Genomic DNA, 19,738 nt, shown 5'->3' on the forward strand with positions numbered 1-19,738 from the left:
CATCACCCCAGGCTGAAGCTGAACAAGTAAATGCAGTCATGGCCTGGGGAGCTCTGAGGCAGAGGCTCACAGACAGCAGTTTTGTCTGGGTGTTTAGGATGAGTAGAGTTAAACAAAAGCGGGTGAAAGCCAGGTAAGGGCATCAGGCAGCAGAACGGCTTGCGCAGTGGTGTAGGTGCAGAAAGTTTGCCAGGAGTCAACCAGCTTTCTCTGTAGGGGGCAGAGAGTATACATTTTCTGCTGTAGTTTGCTCTGTTGCCTTTCCCCCTTCTCTTCCTCCTCCTCCTCTTCCTAATACTTTAACAATGTAAAAACCATATGTAGCTCAAGGGCCATCCAAAAGCAGGCTCTGGCTGGATATTGCCTACAGACCATGGTTTACAAAGTGCCGGCTTAGAAAAAGGGGAATCTATGATGTTTTCTAGAATGGCCAGCAATTTGGGTGGCTGCAACATGGAAAGAGAAGTGGCTGATCAGGCGAGATGAGACCAGCCTGTGAAGGGATCTGCACTCACACTTAAGTGTTTCCAGCAGGGCCGGCGATTCTCAAATAGTGTTCCCCAGAGTCCTAGGGTTCCCCAGAGGGGCCTTGGGAGGCCAGGGGCAGGTCAGGACCCCCTATCCTTGCTAGAGCAACCCTGCCTTGCCCTGTCTGTTGTACTGGGTTTTCATGTACAATTTTATTTGCCCAAAGGGGCTCTGGTAAAAAAGATATTTTGGAAAACCATGCATGTGAGCAGCGATGTCCCATGAGTCACACACGTGAAGGCTCATGGAATCCACGAGTCTTCCTGTCCTTGGAGAATGAGGAGCTGAGACAAGTGTATGTGAAATTGCAGACAAGAGAAAAAGATGATCTCTCATCAGGGACCACACTGTGATGAGGAAGGAGAGGGTGCTCAGGCTGGAGCAGGTGGTGGCTTGAGAGTTTGAGTGTTGGAGGAAGGAATAGGAGGGGGCAGGTGGACAGGAAGGCTGTTGGGTGTGAGACTATGGCATTTTCCAAAACCCCAGTGAGGGCCGGGGAGGGTTTGAGGGTTAGGACAGAGAGTGGATCTACCTCCTGGGCTTGGAGGTGGGGAGGGTGAGGCCCCGGGGGGAGAGAGAGGGCATTTGATGGCTTCACTGAAGGCTTCGACCTTGATCTGATGGACAGTAGGGAGCTTTTGATGGTTCTTAAGCTGGGGAGGCATCATGAGAGCAAAGTTCAAGAAAGAGTAATGCTGCTGCTCATGCCCGATGGATACAAATGGAGAGGGCAGGGGCCTGGGGAGAAGTCACTGATCTATGGAAGCGCTAAGGGTCAGGAGGACTTGGTGGTCCTGGGGGAAGGGGTTGGGAGCAACCCTAAGAGTTGGCTGCAAGAGAGGGAGGAAGGAGGGGCGAGGAAGAGCCGCATATTTGAGCTGGGGCTGGTGGTATCTTCCCCTGGCAGAAACCAGAGAATAGGGCAGCGTGAGGAGAGGCGGAAGGGAGGGGCCGTCTCAGGGAGTGGCTCCATTGGATTTGGGGTGTGGAAAGTCCCCTGCATGGGGTGAGGACATAAACAGGTACTAGGCTGAGCATGGACTAGAGAGTGGCATGGGTCCTGCTGCAGCTGGGGTATGGGATAACCAAGGGTGGGCAGCAGAACAGCAGGGGCCACGCTGAGTGGGGCAGAAGGAGAGGGCCGCCTGTGAGGCTGGGGTGAGGGCAGACACTTCACTCTGGAGGAGCCAAGAAGCACTGGCCAGGGCCTTGGGTTTGGCAGCTGGGAGATGAGAGGAGCCCACACCTGAGGGCCAGGAGGTAACGGAGTCGGGTGGGCAGGAGCCGCACTGGGTGTGTGTGGGTGTGTGGTCAGCTTGGCCTCAGCCAGGGACGAGGAGGCCATGCTGGCAGGCAGCTGGTCCAAGCCAGGGCCAGATGGGGGCGTGCCAGGTGTGCTGGGTGTGTTGTTTTGTCTTGGGTATCATTGCATCATTTGTTGTGGGTGGTGCTGGGAGTAAGTGTAGCGGGGGACGAATCTAACCCCTGGTGAGCCTGCAGGAAGTGTATTTTTTATGGGATTGTCTGGCGTTAAGCTAAGGATCCATTGTATTGAGTGTGTGTACTGCTGTGCTGTGTCTCTTTGTTGGGGGTATTAGGTCGCTTTCTGGGCCTGAGTTATTCTGAGCCGTTCCCAGTGAGGCGGCTGTGCCTGACTTGGTTGCATTGTGGGGTGATGGTGCCCCCTGGTGGACAGAAGGGACAACGACCCGGCCGTTCGTTCTTGCACTCAACAACCATTTATTTTGGAGTAGGGTTTCTCAACCTCAGTGGACATTTTGGGAAGAACAATTATTTGTTGTGTGGGGTTTCCCTGTGCATTGGAGGAAATTTGGCATCATCCCTGGCCTCTATCTACTAGACACAAGTGGCACCTCCCAGTTGGGAAAATCAAAATGGCTCCAGACATTGTCAAATGTCCTCTGGGAGTGGAGTGGGAGTTTTGGGGACAAAATTGCCTCCTTCTGTTAGAACTACTGATTTAGGGCCATGTAAGTACCAGGTTAACTGTCCTAGCTAGGTGATAGGAGCACAGTGGGAAATGAGACAGACGGGATCCTGGCTCCTCCTGGAGCTTACGGTCCTGCGGGGAGACAGACATGGACACGGAAACAAAAGCAGAAAATAATGACAAACTGGGTTAAGTGCCACGAAGGAAACAAAGTCAGGGCTGGGGTGCAGGTAACAGGGCAGTGGTGAAGGTGGCTGCTTTAGCTATGAGGGTCAGAGAAGGCCTTTCTGAAGAGCGACTTTTAGGCGTGGATGAGGAGCCAGTCATGTGGAGGCAGGGAGGAAAGTTCTGGTTGAGAGAACCAGCACATGCAGAGGGCCCAAGACAGGAAGGAGCCGGCATGAATGACTGCTGTGTCACACATGCTTAAACGGTGCCCAGTGGAGGCGGCAACTGCCACTCACTGTGTCCCCACAGTGCCTGGGACTTTCTGTGGATGGGGAGGTGATGGAGCCCACAGGCTGGCAGGAGCAAGGAGGGGCTGGGGCCAAGTGTGAGTGTGGGCACAGGACCTCGCTGGGGTCTCAGTTCTGCTTCCACTACCCTGATGAGTAGAAAGCTTGGTCTAAGTGGGTCCCAGGGAGGGCCTGGTAGGCTTGATTGGGCTCTGGGGTGAATGATCATGAAGGCATGGGCATCGGGCTGGGCCTGCCTGTGGCCTGACATCTGACCCCTCCCCCAGCGCTGGCAAGACCTCAATGTGATCAGCAGCCTGCTCAAGTCCTTCTTCCGAAAGCTGCCTGAGCCTCTTTTCACTGATGGTGAGTAGGAGGTGAAAGTGGGGGTGGGGAGGGGACATCAGTCTGTGCCGCACCCTGACCCCTACTTTTAGATTTGGTTTGTTGGTTTTACTCTTTTTTTGGAGACAGTGTTGCTGTGTTGCCCAGGCTGCAGTGCAGTGGCGCAATCTCCGCTCATTGCAGCCTCAAGTTACTGGGCTCAAGCGATCCTCCCACCTCAGCCTCCTGAGTAGCTGGGACAACAGGTGAACACCACCACACCCAGCTAATTTAAAAGTTTTTTTTTTTTTTTTTTTTAAGAGATGGGGGTGTTTCTCACTATGTTGCTCAGACTGGGCTTGAACTCCTAGGCCTGGGCTCAAGCAATCCTCCTGCCTGCACCAGCCTCCCAAAATGCGGGGATTATAGGCATGAGCCACCACACTGGCTTTTTTTAAAAAGAAAAAAAAAAAACAAAAAACACTAAAGCATGTAAAAAAAAAAAAACATAGATTGTACAGATGTGAATAAAGAAAACAGCACAGGACGCTGTGAATCTCCTGCTCCCTTTCACGGGAGGTTGTGGCTAACACTTTCTGAGCATTAGTGTGTGCCAAGCACAACTCCCTACAGCAACTCCATGAGGAAGGTGCTATTGTCTTCCTTCTACAGATGAGGAAACCGAGGCTCAGAGAGGTTTAATGCCTTGCCCAAGGTCACACAGGTTATAAATGGCAGAGCCAGGATTCCACTGCAGGCGTCGGGCTCCAGAGCTAAGCTTTGGCTGTTTGCTGAGCTGCTTATTCACAGTCTGTTGTGTTTCTCTCCTGGCCCTCTTCTTGTATGCGTGGCGGAGATACACACATGCATGCGTGGAGTTTGGAGTTGGGTGGGTTCAGGGGTGTGCTGGCAGATGTTTAACATCTATCTCTGGGGGAAAAAAACCCTAATGCCTAGCGTTTTCCAGCTTCCATGGTGCAAATACCCCTACCATGGTTTATTTTGAGCCACCAACGTGATGTCACCAACATGGAATTGGGAAGGGAGGCACACGGTCGCTCTCAGGAGCCAGTGTGAGCGGGCTCCAGCACACCACTGGTTGAGTTGTTTTTAACAAAAGCGAGTTGTAATTATGAGATTCATTCGTGTTAGTGCAGAGCGCTCTGCCTCATTCTTGTTTTAAATCAGTCACATAGAATTTCATGGCTTGAATAGACTACAATTTCTTTAAGTACTCCTCTATTGATGGATATTTAGGTTGTCTTCCAATGTTTGCTATTACACAACCTGTTGCAATGGCTTTCCTTGAATAAGTCCTTGCACGCCTGGATCTGTGCTCTCCAAGGAGATTCTTAGATGTATAATTGCTCGATCAAAGTCCTGGTGAATCTTTCTGAGAGCTAACGTCAATTGCATTCTGAGAAAGAGGCCCTGGTTTAGACTCCCACTAACAATGTAGGAGTCTGTCTCTCCACATCCCTATTAGCATTGGATATTATAACTATTATTGTTATTTAAAGGCCAGGCACGGTGGCTTACCTCTGTAATCCCAGCACTTTGGAAGACTGAGGTGGGTAGATCACCTGAGGTCAGGAGTTCAAGACCAGCCTGACTGTGTTGAAACCCCGTCTCTACTAAAAATACAAAAATTAGCTGGGTGTGGTGTTGGGCACCTGTAGTCCCAGCTACTAGGGAGGCTGAGACAGGAGAATTGCTTGAACCTGGGAGGCAGAGGTTGCAGTGAGCCAAGATTATACCACTCCACTTCAGCCTAGGTGACAGAGCAAGACTCCATCTCAAAATAAATAAATAAATAAAATAAAGTAAAAATAAAAATACTATTGTTTGACACAGGATCTCGCTCTGTTGCCCAGACTGGAATGCAGTGGCGCAATCATGGCTAACTGCAGCCTCAACCTCCTGGGGTCAAGTGATCCTCCCATCTCAGCCTCCTGAGTAGCTGGGACTGCAGGTTTGCACCACCACACTCAGCTAATTAAAAAACTTTTTTTTTGGTAGAGGCAGGGTCTCACTACGTTGCTCAGGCTGGTCTTCAGCTCCTGGTCTAAAGTGATCCTCCCGCCTCGGCCTCCCAAAGTGCTGGGATTATAGGCATGAGCCACCTCACCCAGACAGCTTTGAATATTACTAATATTTTAAACTTTTGCTAATCAGATAAGGGAAATTGTATCTCATTATTGTTTTTATTTTCATTGCCCTCATTACTAGGGAGATTAAATCTTTTTTCATTACTATACTGGCTGTTTCTATTTTCTCTGCAATCGCTTGATCAGACCGTGTGCCCATTTTTCTGTTGGGTTATCTTTTTCTCATGTTGATTGTGGGAGACAAGCTCTTTGTGTATTACACATATTAACCCTTTGTTAGTTTTTGCAAATATTTGCTTTGGCCTGCCATTTGCCTTTTCACTTTGCAGTATGGAAACTGAAAACACATTTTTCTTTTCTTTTTGAGACGGAGTTTCACTCTTGTCACCTGGGCTGGATGCAATGGTGCGATCTCAGCTCACTGCAACCTCTGCCTCCTGGGTTCAAGCGATTCTTCTGCCTCAGTCTCCCAAATAGCTGGGATTACAGGTGCCCACCATCACGCCCAGCTAATTTTTGTATTTTTAGTAGAAACGGGGTTTCACCATGTTGGCCAGGCTGGTCTCGAACTCCTGACCTCAGGTGATCTACCCTCCTTGACCTCCCAAAGTGCTGGGATTATAGGCGTGAGCCACCACGGCCTGCCTAACAATTTTTAATTTTATTTTTATTTAATTTTATTTATTTTTTGAGATCTCACTCTGTCACCCAGGCTGGAGTGCAGTAGTGCGATCTCGGCTCACTGCAACCTCTGCCTCCCGGGTTCAAGCCATTCTCCTGTCTCAGCCTCCCAAGTAGACAGACGCCTACCACTACACCCAGCTAATTTTTATATTTTTAGTAAAGATGGGGTTTTGCCACATTGGCCAGGCTGGTCTTTAATCCCTGACCTCAAGTGATCAGCTGATGCGCCTCGGCCTTCCAAAGTGCTGGGATTACAGACATGAGCCACTGTGCCTGGCTGAAAACAATTGTTTAAAATGTGACCAAAGCTGTTCATCTTTTCTTCATGGATTCTGCATCTCATGTTTAGGATGGCCTTAGGATTACGAAAATATTTTATTTTTTCCCCAGTGCTTTTATAATTTTCACGTTTGACTCTGCCGTGTGACTGCTTTTGTGTATTGTGAGCTAGAAATGATCCCCCCCAGACGGTAGCCATTTGTCCCGGGGACATCTTTTGAGGCCCCCATCCTTCCCCCCGATTGGAAGTGCTGCCTTTATCATATAGTAAATATCCACATGGCCCGCTTCCCCCCTTTCTAGCCTTAACATTGCTCTGCCTTTTCTGCTGTGCCAGCCGGCTTCCGCTGTGCCATCCGTTCGGGATGTTTCAGTCTCTGGTGGGGCAGATCTTCCCACACTACTCTTTCTTTAAAAACGATTCCTGGCTTTCTTTGTGCATTAGCTCATCCAGATGAATTTCAGAACAGGCTTATCATCTTCCAGTTTTCAAAGGTCCCCGTGGACTTGTTCTGAAGGGAGTTGGGGGAATCCTTGGTGGAGGCTGTCTGAAGCCCCTCCTCCTCTCCAGGTGTCCTTCTCTTCTGACCTGCTATACCTTGGTGTCCATGTCCTGGCGATGGGGGCAGGGACCCCTTTTCTGGGGTCAGCATGCAGCTCAGATCGTATCGCCTCCCAAATGAACACACCTGGGCCTCCCCAGGTCAGATGCACACCCGAGTGCAGCTGTGGTGGGTACAGCTGTGGTGGGTGTATTCACATATGCAAGAGGCTGTGGAGCCCCCAACTGGAGTTCAAAACACAGCCCTTCCAGCAGGGCCCTTGGCCTGGAGAACAGGGGAAGGCGCTGCCACCACCTCTCTAAAGAGTCTCCGCTGTGTTCTAGACAAATACAACGACTTCATCGAGGCCAACCGCATTGAGGACGCGCGGGAGCGGATGAGGACACTGCGGAAGCTGGTAAGGAGAGAGAGGTGCTGCCAGGCATGAGGTGGGGTGGCTGCCCGAGCACATCTCTCCCAGGAGGTGGGGAGTCCGGTGCTGCCTATGACCCCTGTGGTCTTGGAGAAGCCCTGCTCCACTCTGGACCTCAGTTTCCCCATCCATACAAGAGAACGGGGGGTTAGAGGGTAGATCCCAGACTCCCTGAAGCATGGTAGTAGGAACTCTTTGGGGCATGGTGGTGACGGGGGACAGGGGGAGGCCCTCATAGCCTGTCCCCATGCCCCTCTTCTCTCCTACTCAGATCCGGGATCTCCCAGGACACTACTATGAAACGCTCAAATTCCTTGTGGGCCATCTCAAGACCATCGCTGACCACTCTGAGAAAAACAAGGTGGGTAGGGGTCCTGCATGGAGTCTAGGGGAGGCAAGCACAGGACTTACTGTGTGGGGACCCTGAGCACGCGCTGAGCTCCTGCAGGTCCAATAACTCAGGCCCCTCTAGGCACGCCCTCTTCCTATGACTGCTCCATCCCCACCCTGCTCCTACATACTGGCCAGTGCTTTCCCCCAGAGAGCCAGCTCCTGAGTTTCTGAGAGCTTTCCAGAGGCAGGGAACCCTGGCCCCCATATCCGATGCACTGACATCCTCTGACTTAGCTCAAGTCCCTTGCATTGCATTTGCCTCATCAAACCTCTTATGCCTTCTGGTTCTGCAGTGGCGAAAATGAGGCTCCAGAGTGACAGGATTATTTTTTGTTTGGAGATGAAGTCTCCCTCTGCCGCTCAGGCTGGAGTGCCGTGGCGCAATCTCCGCTCATGGCATCCCTCGCCTCCCGGGTTCAAGCGATTCTCCTGCCTCAGTTTCCCAAGTAGCTGGGATTACAGGCACCTGGAAGTGATTGGATTTTTTCCCCAGGCCTAAAATAACCCCTGGGACCTCCAACATGTTTCCTGCTGCAGGGTCTCCCACTGCTGGCACTGACCACTCAGGGGTGCCCTGTATAGGTGTGCAGGTTGAGCACTGCTCATGGCTGCTGGGCCTGGGAATGAATGGGGCTGAAATCTGGCCTGTGCTCTACTCATCAAGCATCTCCATGCCCATACAAGGGGGTGTCCACCCTCTAAGCTGGGGACTGGTGAAGATGTATTTGGGGACAGAGGCCTCAGGGGCCCAGAGTGAGGGAAGACTGAGTTCAGGATGTTGACCATGACCTGCTTTCCCTGCTGCCCAGATGGAACCCCGGAACCTGGCCCTGGTCTTTGGGCCGACACTGGTGAGGACCTCCGAGGACAACATGACGGACATGGTGACCCACATGCCTGACCGCTACAAGATCGTGGAGACACTGATCCAGCACGTAAGCCCCTGTTCTGAGGGTCGCCCGGCAGCCCCTGGGGCCCAGGCCGTGTTCCTCTGAACCCCTCGCTCTTGCTCAGCCCCTCACTCTTGCTCGAGCCCCAGGAAGGGCTTGGCAGCTTTAGACCATGCTGCTAGGGTGGTATATACTCCTCCAAAGTCATGGGCTGCATTTCAAGGCAAGACAGGAGTGGATCCTGGAATCCCTGCTGCCCTGGGACGTTGGGTCCCCAGCCGGAGAGTCAAGAGGCCCCCGAGCATCCAAGATGCCTGGGAGAGGCAGAGGAGGAGGAAGGGCAGGGAAGGTGCTGTTGATGGAGGGCGGAAGGGGCAGCTTCAGAAGGTGGCCCCTGCAGAGGCGTCCTGGCAGACACGAACAGACGGGAGCCAAGGTCTCACCTGACATCAGGAGGCCCTGGCTCTAGTGACTTTCCCTGCTGGCCCCACTGAGGTTTCGGGGAGATAGTGGTGATGTCCATGGTAACGAGGGGTGGATGGGATAGGGCACAGGGCCTCGGCCTGAGGCGGGATCCTGCACCAGTGCTTGGCATGTCCTGGGCTGGCCACTTCCCTTCTCATGACTTCCTGGATGCCAACAACCCTGTTCCTGTAGGTTCTTGTTACTGGGCATGGGCGGAGGAGAACCCAGAGTGGCCAGCAGAGGGCGCAGGAGGCCTTGGTCTTCCAGAGCCCACCCCTAAGGCAGTACTGCCGCCTTCTGGGGCACACGTGGATGTTATTATGAATCATATAGATTTTCCATTTCCAATTCTTGTTACAGTCCACAAAGGATGGGAACAGAGCCCCTCCTGCCAGGGGAAATAAGACTGGCAGCTGGTCAGAGGAAGGGAAGCCTTAGCCCCAAGTCCCCTAGATACTTTAGGGAAGGAAAGCTGGGCCCTATTACCCTCATTTTACAGAGGAGGAAACAGGCTCAGAGAGGCAAAGCGACTTGCTCATGGTCACACAGCTAATAAGTGGCAGCCCAAGATTTCAAGCCAGGTCTGTCTTACCAAAGCCTGTGCTTTCCTCTCCCCATCAACCCAAAGGGCAGACTCCCGGGTCCCTCCTTGAGCTGGCCTGGGAGGGAGGGAAGGGGCCAGGGGCAGGAGATGAGGCGGTGTGCAGCTGAGCCATGCTAACAGTCTTGCCTGCCCATCTCCCTCCTTCACTGCATGCTCAGGGCTCCGAGCCACGGGAGGGAGGATCCCAGCCTTCTGCATCCGGACACTGGGAACACCACTCCAGAGCTGTCTGGGAGGCCAGGGCCTCCCCACAGTATCAGGATTCCTGATGAGGACTTGGGAAAGCTTAGCTCTCCAGGGCACCAGGGAGCCCTGGAACCTCCTGTGAGGGTGTGTTTTGGGGGCAGCAGCAGTGAAGAGTGGGTGTCTGGCCCTGTGCTCCTGGAAGCCTGAGGCCTGAGGTCAGCTGAGGTGTCAGGAACTACAGCCTTCAGGGAGGAAGGAGGCCAAAGCCCCAAGATGGGAGTCTCTGCTCTGGGCAGGGTGGAGAAGGTGGAGTTTGTCTCATGTAGCACTGACGCTAGTGCCTGGCACACAGTGGACACTCAGTGTTTGTAGAGTAAATAAATGAATGAGTAAATTGCTAATTGAGGTTATGTCAGGCTGGGCTTTTCTTCCTCTTTCTCTCTTTCTCTCTTTTCTCTTTCTGTTTTTTGTTTGTTTGTTTGTTTGTTTTTTGACAGAGTCTCACTCTGTCGCCCATGCTGGAGTGCAGTGGCGCAAATATGGCCCACTTCCAGGCTCAGGCGATCCTACCGTCTCAGCCTCCTGATAGCTGGGAGTAGAGATGCGCACCACCACACCACCTGGCTAATTTTTGTATTTTTTTTGTAGAGATGAGGTCTTATTATGTTGCCAGGGCTGGTCTTGAACTCCTGGACTCAAGCGGTCCTCCTATCTCGGCCTTCCAAAGTGCTGGGATTATAGATGTGAGCCGCCGCGCCCGGCCAGGCTGGGCTTTTCTACTCAGAGATTCATTCCCGAGAACTAACTGAGCTGGTGGTCTTCCCTTCGCTGCCTCCTTGGCATTTGAACGTAATGAGCCCTGGATGATTGTCGAGGGAATGAGCCACCCACTCTGCAAGCCCTGAAAGCCTGCGCACCCACGTGTGCCGCCTCTGTCTAGCCTGGAGGCTCCATAGCCAGGGCAGTGCTGCTGTCACTTGGGGCACCCAGACCAGTCTTCAGGTCGGAAAGAGGGTGGCAACTGGGGGGTAAAGAGGAACAGCAACTTGCCCAGGGCCACACAGGAAGATAGTGGCAGAGCAGAGAGGAGAGCAAACCCCGGTGTCCGACCTCACAGCGGGTAAGTTGCCAGCAGCCCCTGCCTGTGTTTACGAAGTCCAGTGGAACCCAAGCAAAGATCAGCCCAGGGCATTTGCTCAGGGACTCACTCAGCAAAGGCAGCGATACCTAATGTTTCTCAGCCTCAGCACTAGTAACCTCTGAGGTCCAGATAAGTCTTTATTGTGGGAGGCTGTTCTGTGTGTTATAGAACATTGAGCAGCATCGCTGGCTTCTACCTGCTAGATGCTGGGAATGTCACCCTAGTTGTCACAATTAAAAGTGTCTCCAGACATTGCCAAATGCCCCCTGGGGTGGGGGGATTGATGGCGGTGGCTCTGGGGCCAGCCTGCTCCTATGTGCTGTGTGGCCTTGGACAAGTTCCTTACCTGCTGTGCTTCAGTCTCCACATCTGTAAGGTAGAGATGACAGTTTGTTTACTTCACGTCGTTGTGAATGTCTGCTAAAGCACTCGCCGCGGCGCCTGGTAGGTCCTAAGTGTTGTGTGAGAATTGACTGTCATCCTCTTCGTCGTGGTCATTATTCCACACCAGAGACAGATCCCCGTGCTGGGAACACGGAGATGAATGGGAGCCTGCTCAGAAGGAATGGGATGAATGGGAGCCTGCTCAGAAGGAATGGGATGAATGGGAGCCTGCTCAGAAGGAATATTACCAGTAAAAGCTGCGTCTCTTTGTGCTCTGGGCTATGCCCAAGGAAGCCCCAGAGAAGGACCCACCCTGGCCCTGGGTGCGGGGCTGGGGTCGTAGTCAGGGAGTTCTTGAACTGTCTTAGAGCACCATGATGAGAACTTAGCCAGGCAGAGCAGGGAGAAAGGGTATCCCAGGCGGAAAGAACAGCACGTGCAGAAGCAGGGTGGCAGGAACTAGTGTGGATTCCTCTTGAGAGCCGTGGCCACCCGGGCGCTTCCTGTAGACGCCGTGGTTTGCAGAGTACTTCTGGGCATCTTCAAACGCGAGTTAAAGGCTGGCTTCTTTGGGCCGATCCTCAGGCTCCCGCTGGTCAGCCTGTCTCTGGAAGCCGCACTTTTGAATAACGGTAGCTCACATCTATTATACGTTAACAATGTGCTGCACTCAGTGTTTTCCATACAGTATTTCATCTCAGTCCTCCTCAGGCCTAGAAGGAGGTGCTCACATCATGCCCGTTTTAGAGATAAGTAAATAGACTTACAGAGGGAAAGTCACTTGGCTAAGGTGAACTTGAACCAAGACGACTGACTCCAGAGCTTCCATTTTTCTTTTTCTTTTCCTTTTTTTTTTTTTTTTGAGACAGAGCCTCACTCTGTCGCTCAGGCTAGAGTGCAACGGCGCAGTCTCCACTCACTGCAGCCTCTGGCTCCTGGGCTCAAGTGATCCTCCCACCTCAGCACCCCCAAGTAGCTGGGATTACAGGCGCACGCCACCACACCGGGCTAATTTTTGTATTTTTAGTAGAGCTGGGGTTTCACCATGTTGGCCAGGCTGGTCTTGAACTCCTGACCTCAGCTGATGCACCTGCCTCAGCCTCCCAAAGTGCTGGGACTACAGGTGTGAGCCACTGCGCCCTGCCAGAGCTTGCATTTTTCTTATCTTCCTTCGCTGTCTTCTCTTGTATCTCTTTCTTGTTTCCCTTCTGGCCTTCCTGTGCTGTTTTAGTTAATCACATGTCAGATCTAAGCGATAATAACCGAGGCTCATGGTGCATGCTCAGGCAAGTCCCCTTGTTTCCCCTCTGCTCTCCCCTCCCCCAGGTGCCCACTCTTTGTTTTTTTTTTTTTGAGACGGAGTCTCACTCTGTTGCCCAGGCTGGAGTGCGGTGGCGCGATCTCGGCTCACTGCAAGCTCCGCCTCCCGGATTCACGCCATTCTCCTGCCTCAGCCTCCTGAGTAGCTGGGACTACAGGCGCCCGCCACCATGCCCGGCTAATTTTTTGTATTTTTAGTAGAGACAGGGTTTCATCGTGTTAGCCAGGATGGTCTCGATCTCCTGACCTCGTGATCCGCCAGCCTCGGCCTCCCAAAGTGCTGGGATTACAGGCGTGAGCCACCGCGCCCGGCCGGTGCCCACTTTTAATAGGCTAGTATGTGTCCTTCCAGGACGCCTTCCACTTATTGTAAATGCATGGCTATCCTTAATGTATATAATATTCTTTGTGTGTTTTAAGTCTACATAAATGAGATTGTAAATTGCCTATTCTTGTTCTTGCATAGGTGTTGAGGCGGGTAAAGGGTAATTATCTTAATTTTTTATTTTTGAGATGGAGTTTCACTCTTGTTGCCCAGCCTGGAGTGCAGTGGTGCAACCTCAGCTCACTGCAACCTCTGCCTCCCTGGTTCAAGCAATTACCCCGCCTCACCCTCCTGAGTAGCTGGTATTACAGGGGCGCACAACCATGCCCGGCTACTTTTTGTATTTTTAGTAGTGATGGGGTTTCACCATGTTGGCCAGGCTGGTCTCAAACTCCTGACTTCGGGTGATCTGCCCGCCTCGGCCTCCCAAAGTGCTGGGATTACAGGCGTGAGTCACTGCACCCAGCCTGTCACTGTCAATTTCTAATGCTTATCAGTTTCTGTGTCTTCCTTCCACCACATCTAAAAGCCAAAAGTGGTGGGGTGTAGTGGCTCACGCTTGTAATCACAAAATCTACAATTTTTTTTTTTTTAATTAGCTGTGCAAGGTGGCACATGCCTGTAGTCCCAGCTATTCAGGAGGCTGAGGTGGGAGAATCTCTTGAGCCCAGGAGTTCAAGGGTACAGTGAGCTAGGATCATGTCACACCATTCCAGCCTGGATAACAGCGAGAGACCCTGTCTCAAAAGTAAACAAATAAATAAAATAAAAGCCAAAAGTGTCTTAGTTATTTCTTGGGGCTTGCCGAAGTTCATCTCTTTACTTGCTCAAGTATTCAGTTAAGAGAGTCTTTGTGTAGTAAACTTCCTGATGTCTCAGGATACCTTTATTTCAAGGCCAGGTGCGGTGGCTCCAGAAAGCAGGAGGTTCACTTAAGTGGTGATTAAAACAATCTGTGGTACGCCTGTAATCCCAGCACTTTGGGAGGTGGAGATGGGCGGGTCATTTGAGGTCAGGAGTTGAGACCAGCCTGGCCAACATGATGAAACCCCATCTCTACTAAAAATACAAAAATTATCCAGGTGTGGTGGCGTGTACCTGTAATCCCAGCTCCTCAGGAGGCTGAAGCCAGAGGATCGCTTGAACACAGGAGGCAGAGGTTGCAGTGAACCAAGATTGACCACTGCACTCCAGCCTGGGTTGCAGAGTGAGATTCTGTTAAAAAACAAAAACAAAAAAAGAATAGCTTTATTTTATACTCAAATTTAAATGAGAATTTAGCAGGGTATAAAATTCTAGGTTCCTTCAACACATCGAAACTTACTTTCTTGTCTTCTTGTGTCTTGCTGCTGAAAGTTCCAAGTACCTGTGATACGTGTTCATTTATAAGCAATCTGGCTTTTTTTTTTTCCAGAAAACTTAGAATTTTATCTTCAAGATTCTCAAATTTTACAAAATTTATTAAAGTGTGGGGATCTTTATTTTCTCTCTTGTTTGGCCTTTATGAGAAAGCTCTCGCCTCCTGCCCCTCAGGAAAACTCCAGCACCTTTCTCCTAGCATTTTCCTTTTCTGGGCTGGGTATGTGACACCCCTGTTGTCAGTGTGGCACCCATGGGTGGCAGGTGGCATGGGGCATGCTTGGCTGTTACAGCCATGGACCTGGCCAACACTAAGAGCACTGGTGCCTCCCTGCCCCCTGGCTCGCTGTGAGGAGTGTACCACAGGGGTGTGCCCAGGACAGTGTTCAGAGAAAAGTAAAAGTGAAGCTCTCCCTGAGCCTATCTCCGGTCTGAGGTCGCCCTTCCCACTCCCGGCCGTGTTTCCTCCCACACTGGGGTCCCACCTTTTCTCTCCCCTAGGGTTTTTTACAGTCTGTGGAGTCAGGTTTTAGGGTCCGTCAAGCTCCCTCTGAGCCCTCTTTTGCAGCCCCGCCAGCCTGGGGTTTGTGGAGAGAGAGGCGCCCCTTGCCGCCTGAGCGGGTCCTCTGGAAGGAGCAGGTGGAGGAGACTCTTCTTTCCCACGCTGATTTCATCCCTTCCTTTTGTCTTCTCTGCAGTCAGACTGGTTCTTCAGTGACGAAGAGGACAAGGGAGAGAGAGTAAGTGATGCGGGCCAGGCTGGTATGGGGGCTGGTCTGGGGTAAGCCCCAGTCCTTGGGGGTGGGGTGGGCAGTGAGACTTAAGCTGGGGAAGGTGCCTGTCCTTGAGGCTTCCCCAGTCTGATGGAGCAAACACAGACCCGCTCCTCAGGAGCCCGTAGTCTGATAGAGAGGCACAAAGCTTGCCTTCAGGAGTCCCCAGTCTAACTGGGGGAGATGCAGACCTTGCTCAGAGGGAACGCAGTTCAGGAGTAAAGTCACTTCCGCCCTCCAGGCTACTGGGAAGGGCATAGGTTGGAGGAGTCCCAGTCTGGTGTGGGAGACACAGCTCCTGCCCCCAGCTGAAGGGGCCACTCTGGCCTTCATGGTTCCGAGGTATTGAGGAAGGTGCAGAACTATCTAATAGGGGACATATAGGAATCATCCTCGGCTGATGAGGGAGACGGTCCCTGCCCCAGTGAGCCCGGTCTGATGGAGGAGACACGGGCTCCGTCATCAGGACACCCCCCTCTGGGGGGTCGGCAGCGCAGCATCCGAGGGCATGCCAGCTGACCCCTCCTCCTGTTCGCAGACCCCTGTGGGCGACAAGGAGCCTCAGGCAGTGCCCAACATTGAGTACCTCCTGCCCAACATTGGCAGGACAGTGCCCCCTGGCGACCCGGGGTCAGGTGAGCGCAGGGGCCTGGGAGTGGGGAGGCGGGAGGGTGGACACTACATTCCTGCGGGCCCCAGATGCCTGGCCAGATGCCCAGCTTCCCTGCGCCACCCCAGCGGCGCCCCCGCCCCGCCAGCCACCATGGAGATGGAGCTGTTGGGGGCCTTCTCCCTCCCTGGGGAAGTCCAGCTCGCCCCGTGCCCGCCTCCTGTCTGTGCAGCTGCCCCGCCCCGGGCAGGGTCGGAGCTTTGTTCACCCTCTCTCACTGGTTTCTTTCCTCAGCCTTTAATTTCTCACGGGCTGGCTGTGTCCTTCTGGGCATGTTCCTCTTTTTAATTTTTCTTCCTTTTCTCCTCACACCCCCGCCTCTCCCTCCTCCTCTCCCCGTGCTCTCCTCCCACCCCTTCCTCTTCTCCTCCCCGTCCCCTCCTCCAGCGGACCTGTTGGAGATTTAAAGGGTACAGTGCGGTGTTGCGGCCTCGGTCACTAACAGTGGCGGGTGATTATAAGAAGGCTGGGTGGGCACAGAGGCAGGCAGAATGTCCCAGGCTGTGAGGACCCCACACTGACATGCCAGTTACCCCTGTTTGTTATCAACTTACCCCAGCAGTCCACACCCCTCCCATCCTAAAGCGCCTTCTCAGGAGGAAGGAGGCACTCACTGGGCCCAGGGCCCTCCCCGTTGCCTGGACGCCTGGGCATCGGATTGCTGCCCTCCTGCAGTGCCACAGACGCTGCGGCCTCTCTGTGCCAAGTGTCACCACTGCTGGTCATCCGGGTTGGGGACCCAGGCTCTCTGGAGACCAGCGATGCCACGCCCAGAAGCTTCTCTTTATCTGTAACTCCTGCCTCAGTCACCCCAATGGGCCGCCTCTTCCTGCTTAAGAAACCGGGGCCCTAAGTCATGTTTGCAAGGCCTGCGGCCCTCTCGTGGCAGAGAACAGATGATTTACGTCCTCAGAGACAGATGAGGGCCACTCCCTTTGTGGCTGCAGCCACTGACTCCTCCTCCTGCCATGGTTGTCCCTCCCTTTAGTTTTAGCATTTCTGTTGTCTCTGACAGAGGCACACAGGAGCTCCCTAGTCACCAGGGGCAGGCTCAGGAGGGGGCAGGAGACATGAGGACGGGACGGCAGAGAGGGGCCCTGTGTCTCTTCTAATCACCCGCCACCCCCCGCGCCCTGTGTGTCGTGTGTGGTCCTCCATCTTGCTTTTCTCACCTTGTGCAGGGGGAGGGGTCTGGAGAGGGGGCGTCTAACTTGCCTGCCAGAGAGTGTGGATTAACCGCACCTGCCCACTACCCTGTGGGACCCCGGGAGGCCCTTGGACCAATCTGCTCCCTCTCTAGCCTTGGAGAGGACCTGCCAGGACATGTTTCTGGTTCCTTCTCCACCCCAGTGATATTAAGGGAGTGGGACCCAAGTCCCATAGAAACCATGCTTTTAGTCTGCTTCGTAACTCTGGTTGTAACTGGGGACCCTGCCCATGAGGGCAGGGTGACCCCAGGTCCGGAGGTGGAACCTATCAAGGCCCTAATCACCAGCCCACTCCACCTCCTGCATCCCACCCACTTCATTTCTGCCCTTTTATCCATTATTCACGTGGTCCCTCTTCTTTCTCATGTGCTTGGGGGTGGATGTAGGGCACCCACCTCTCCGTGCACTGTGTGGTCTCCATTTCTCCAGAGCACCTGTGATTTGCTGTGTTTCACTGTGGTGGTTTCCATGGACTGCATCTGATATTTGGCATTTTCTCTCCAGTGCTTCAGAGTAACAGGGACGGGAGGGGAAGGGAAGAGGAACCAGGCTCAAAGACAATGCCCCCTTGCCCTTAGCCATCAGTAAATGAGGGGCCAGTGGCTGGCAGCCTGATGTCACTTCCTGCCTCTAGAGGAAGTGGCAATTAACATCATTTTCTGTTCCATCCCTCTCCCATAGAAAATGACATCAGAGGTCCACCATACTCCTAGGGCCTGGGGAGATCTTATGTTTCAGAATTCCCTGGTTTCTGAAGCCTTTGAGGAGAGGGAATTGTGTGCATAAGACTCAGCTTTCTTTTTCCCTGATGCAACTTTCATTTTTTTTTCTGTCTTTCACCAACAGATTCTACCACCTGTAGTTCAGCCAAGTCCAAGGTACGTGTGAAGGCAATTCTGAAGGCTTGATCCCTGTACAAGCCAGCCCACTTTGGTTTTTGTTCAAGGGAATTGATGGAATGGCAATTGGACCATGGGGAAAGTTGATGGTCCCTGGGAGGGAAGGCGGGAGGTACTGAGTGCCAAGCTGCTTACCTGGGCAGTGTTTGGTGAGGCATCTGCTGTAGTAGAAGGACCTGGCCTGGGAGTTACGTGCCTAGGAGGCAATGTGGCTCAGTGGTTAGAAGCACAGACTCTGGAGTCAGACAGTCCTGGGTTTGAGTTCTGGCTCCACCATTTAGTAGTTTGGGACACTGGGCAAGTTACTTAACCACTTTCTGATCCTCAGCTTCCTCATCTGTAAAATGGGGATATCAGTAAATCTGTGGGGTGCTATAATAAATAAAACAGATATCCTTTAAGGTCTTTGGAGAGCCTAAAGCAAGCAGAAGGAAATAAAGAGAGGAGCAGAAATCCATGACATTGAAAACAGTTGGAAAAAAGCAATGAAACCAAAAGCTGGTTCTTTGAAAAAAAATGAAATCGATAAACCTCTAGCCAGACTGACAGAATAAAAAGAAAGATGGCACAGATTATCAATATCAGGAATGAAAGAGGGACATCACTACAGACCCCTAAGTTATTTATTTTTTTTTGAGATGGAGTCTCGCTCTGTCACCCAGGCTGGAGTGTAGTGGCACCATCTTGGCTCACTGCAAGCTCCACCTCCTTGGTTCACACCATTCTCCTGCCTCAGCCTCCCGAGTAGCTGGGACTACAGGCGCGCACCATCATGTCCGGCTAATTTTTTGTATTTTTAGTAGAGACGGGATTTCACCAGGTTAGCCAAGATGGTCTCGATCTCCTGACCTCATGATCTGCCCGCCTCGGCCTCCCGAAGTGCTGGGATTACAGGCGTGAGCCACCGCGCCCGGCTACAGACCTCTACATCATTGAATTTATGGGCATAAAGTTGCCCATAAATTGAATAACTTAGATGAAATAGACCAATTCTTTGAAAGATTCAGACTGCCAAAACTCACTTAAGAAAAAAATAGATAACCTGAATAGTCCTATACCTCCTAAGGAAATTGAATATGTAATTTAAAACTCCCCAACAATGAAAACTTCAGGACCAGATGGTTTCACTGTTAAATTCTACCAAATATTTAAGGAATTTTTAAAATTTTTAAACAATTTACTTTAATAATTTTAAAATATTCTGAATAGAAAATAGTATAATTTTAAATATTGATATATTTAAATAGTTATTTAAATAATTGAATTATTTAAATATTATTTAAACAGTTATTTAAGAAATAATACCAATTCTCCACTATCTCTTTTGGAAGATAAAAGAGGGTGCCTGGGCACCGTGGTTCACGCCTGTAATCCCAGTACTTTGGGAGGCTGAGGCCGGATCTTGAGATCAAGAGTTAAAGACCAGCCTGGCCAACATGGTAAAACCCCGTCTCTACTAAAAATACAAAAAAAATTAGCTGGGCGTGGTGGCATGCACCTGTAATCCCAGCTACTCAGGAGGCTGAGGCGGGATAATTGCTCGAACCTGGGAAGAGGAGGTTGCAGTGAGCCGAGATCATGCCACCACACTCCAGCCTGGGCGACAGAGCGAGACACCGTCTCAAAAAAAGAAAGGAAAATAGAAGAGGAAGAAACACTTTCCAACTCATTTATGAGGCCAGCATTACCCTGATACCAAAACCTGACAATGCTTTTGAAAAAGATAGGGCTAATACGTCTACTCTATATCAGTACTGTGCTGGGTACTGAAAATATAAATAATGAGCCAAACAGATAGGTTCCTGCCCTCACGAAGC

The 19,738-nt window shown here is 51.9% G+C and overlaps 1 protein-coding gene across 1 annotated transcript in view; it reads left to right on the top strand.

Annotated features, from left to right (window-relative positions):
- ARHGAP23 (Rho GTPase activating protein 23) overlaps window positions 1-19,738 on the top strand; it is an 86,326-nt gene that overhangs the window by 56,694 nt on the left and 9,894 nt on the right. The window contains exons 17-23 of the mRNA XM_050762536.1: window positions 3,222-3,300; window positions 7,216-7,289; window positions 7,576-7,665; window positions 8,507-8,632; window positions 15,070-15,111; window positions 15,683-15,779; window positions 17,869-17,900. Of these exons, the coding sequence (XP_050618493.1) occupies window positions 3,222-3,300; window positions 7,216-7,289; window positions 7,576-7,665; window positions 8,507-8,632; window positions 15,070-15,111; window positions 15,683-15,779; window positions 17,869-17,900 (540 nt within the window). The remainder of the gene's footprint in view (window positions 1-3,221; window positions 3,301-7,215; window positions 7,290-7,575; window positions 7,666-8,506; window positions 8,633-15,069; window positions 15,112-15,682; window positions 15,780-17,868; window positions 17,901-19,738) is intronic.

This window comes from Macaca thibetana, chromosome 16 (assembly GCF_024542745.1).
Source record: "Macaca thibetana thibetana isolate TM-01 chromosome 16, ASM2454274v1, whole genome shotgun sequence".
In the NCBI taxonomy this organism is placed as follows: Eukaryota; Metazoa; Chordata; class Mammalia; order Primates; family Cercopithecidae; genus Macaca; species Macaca thibetana.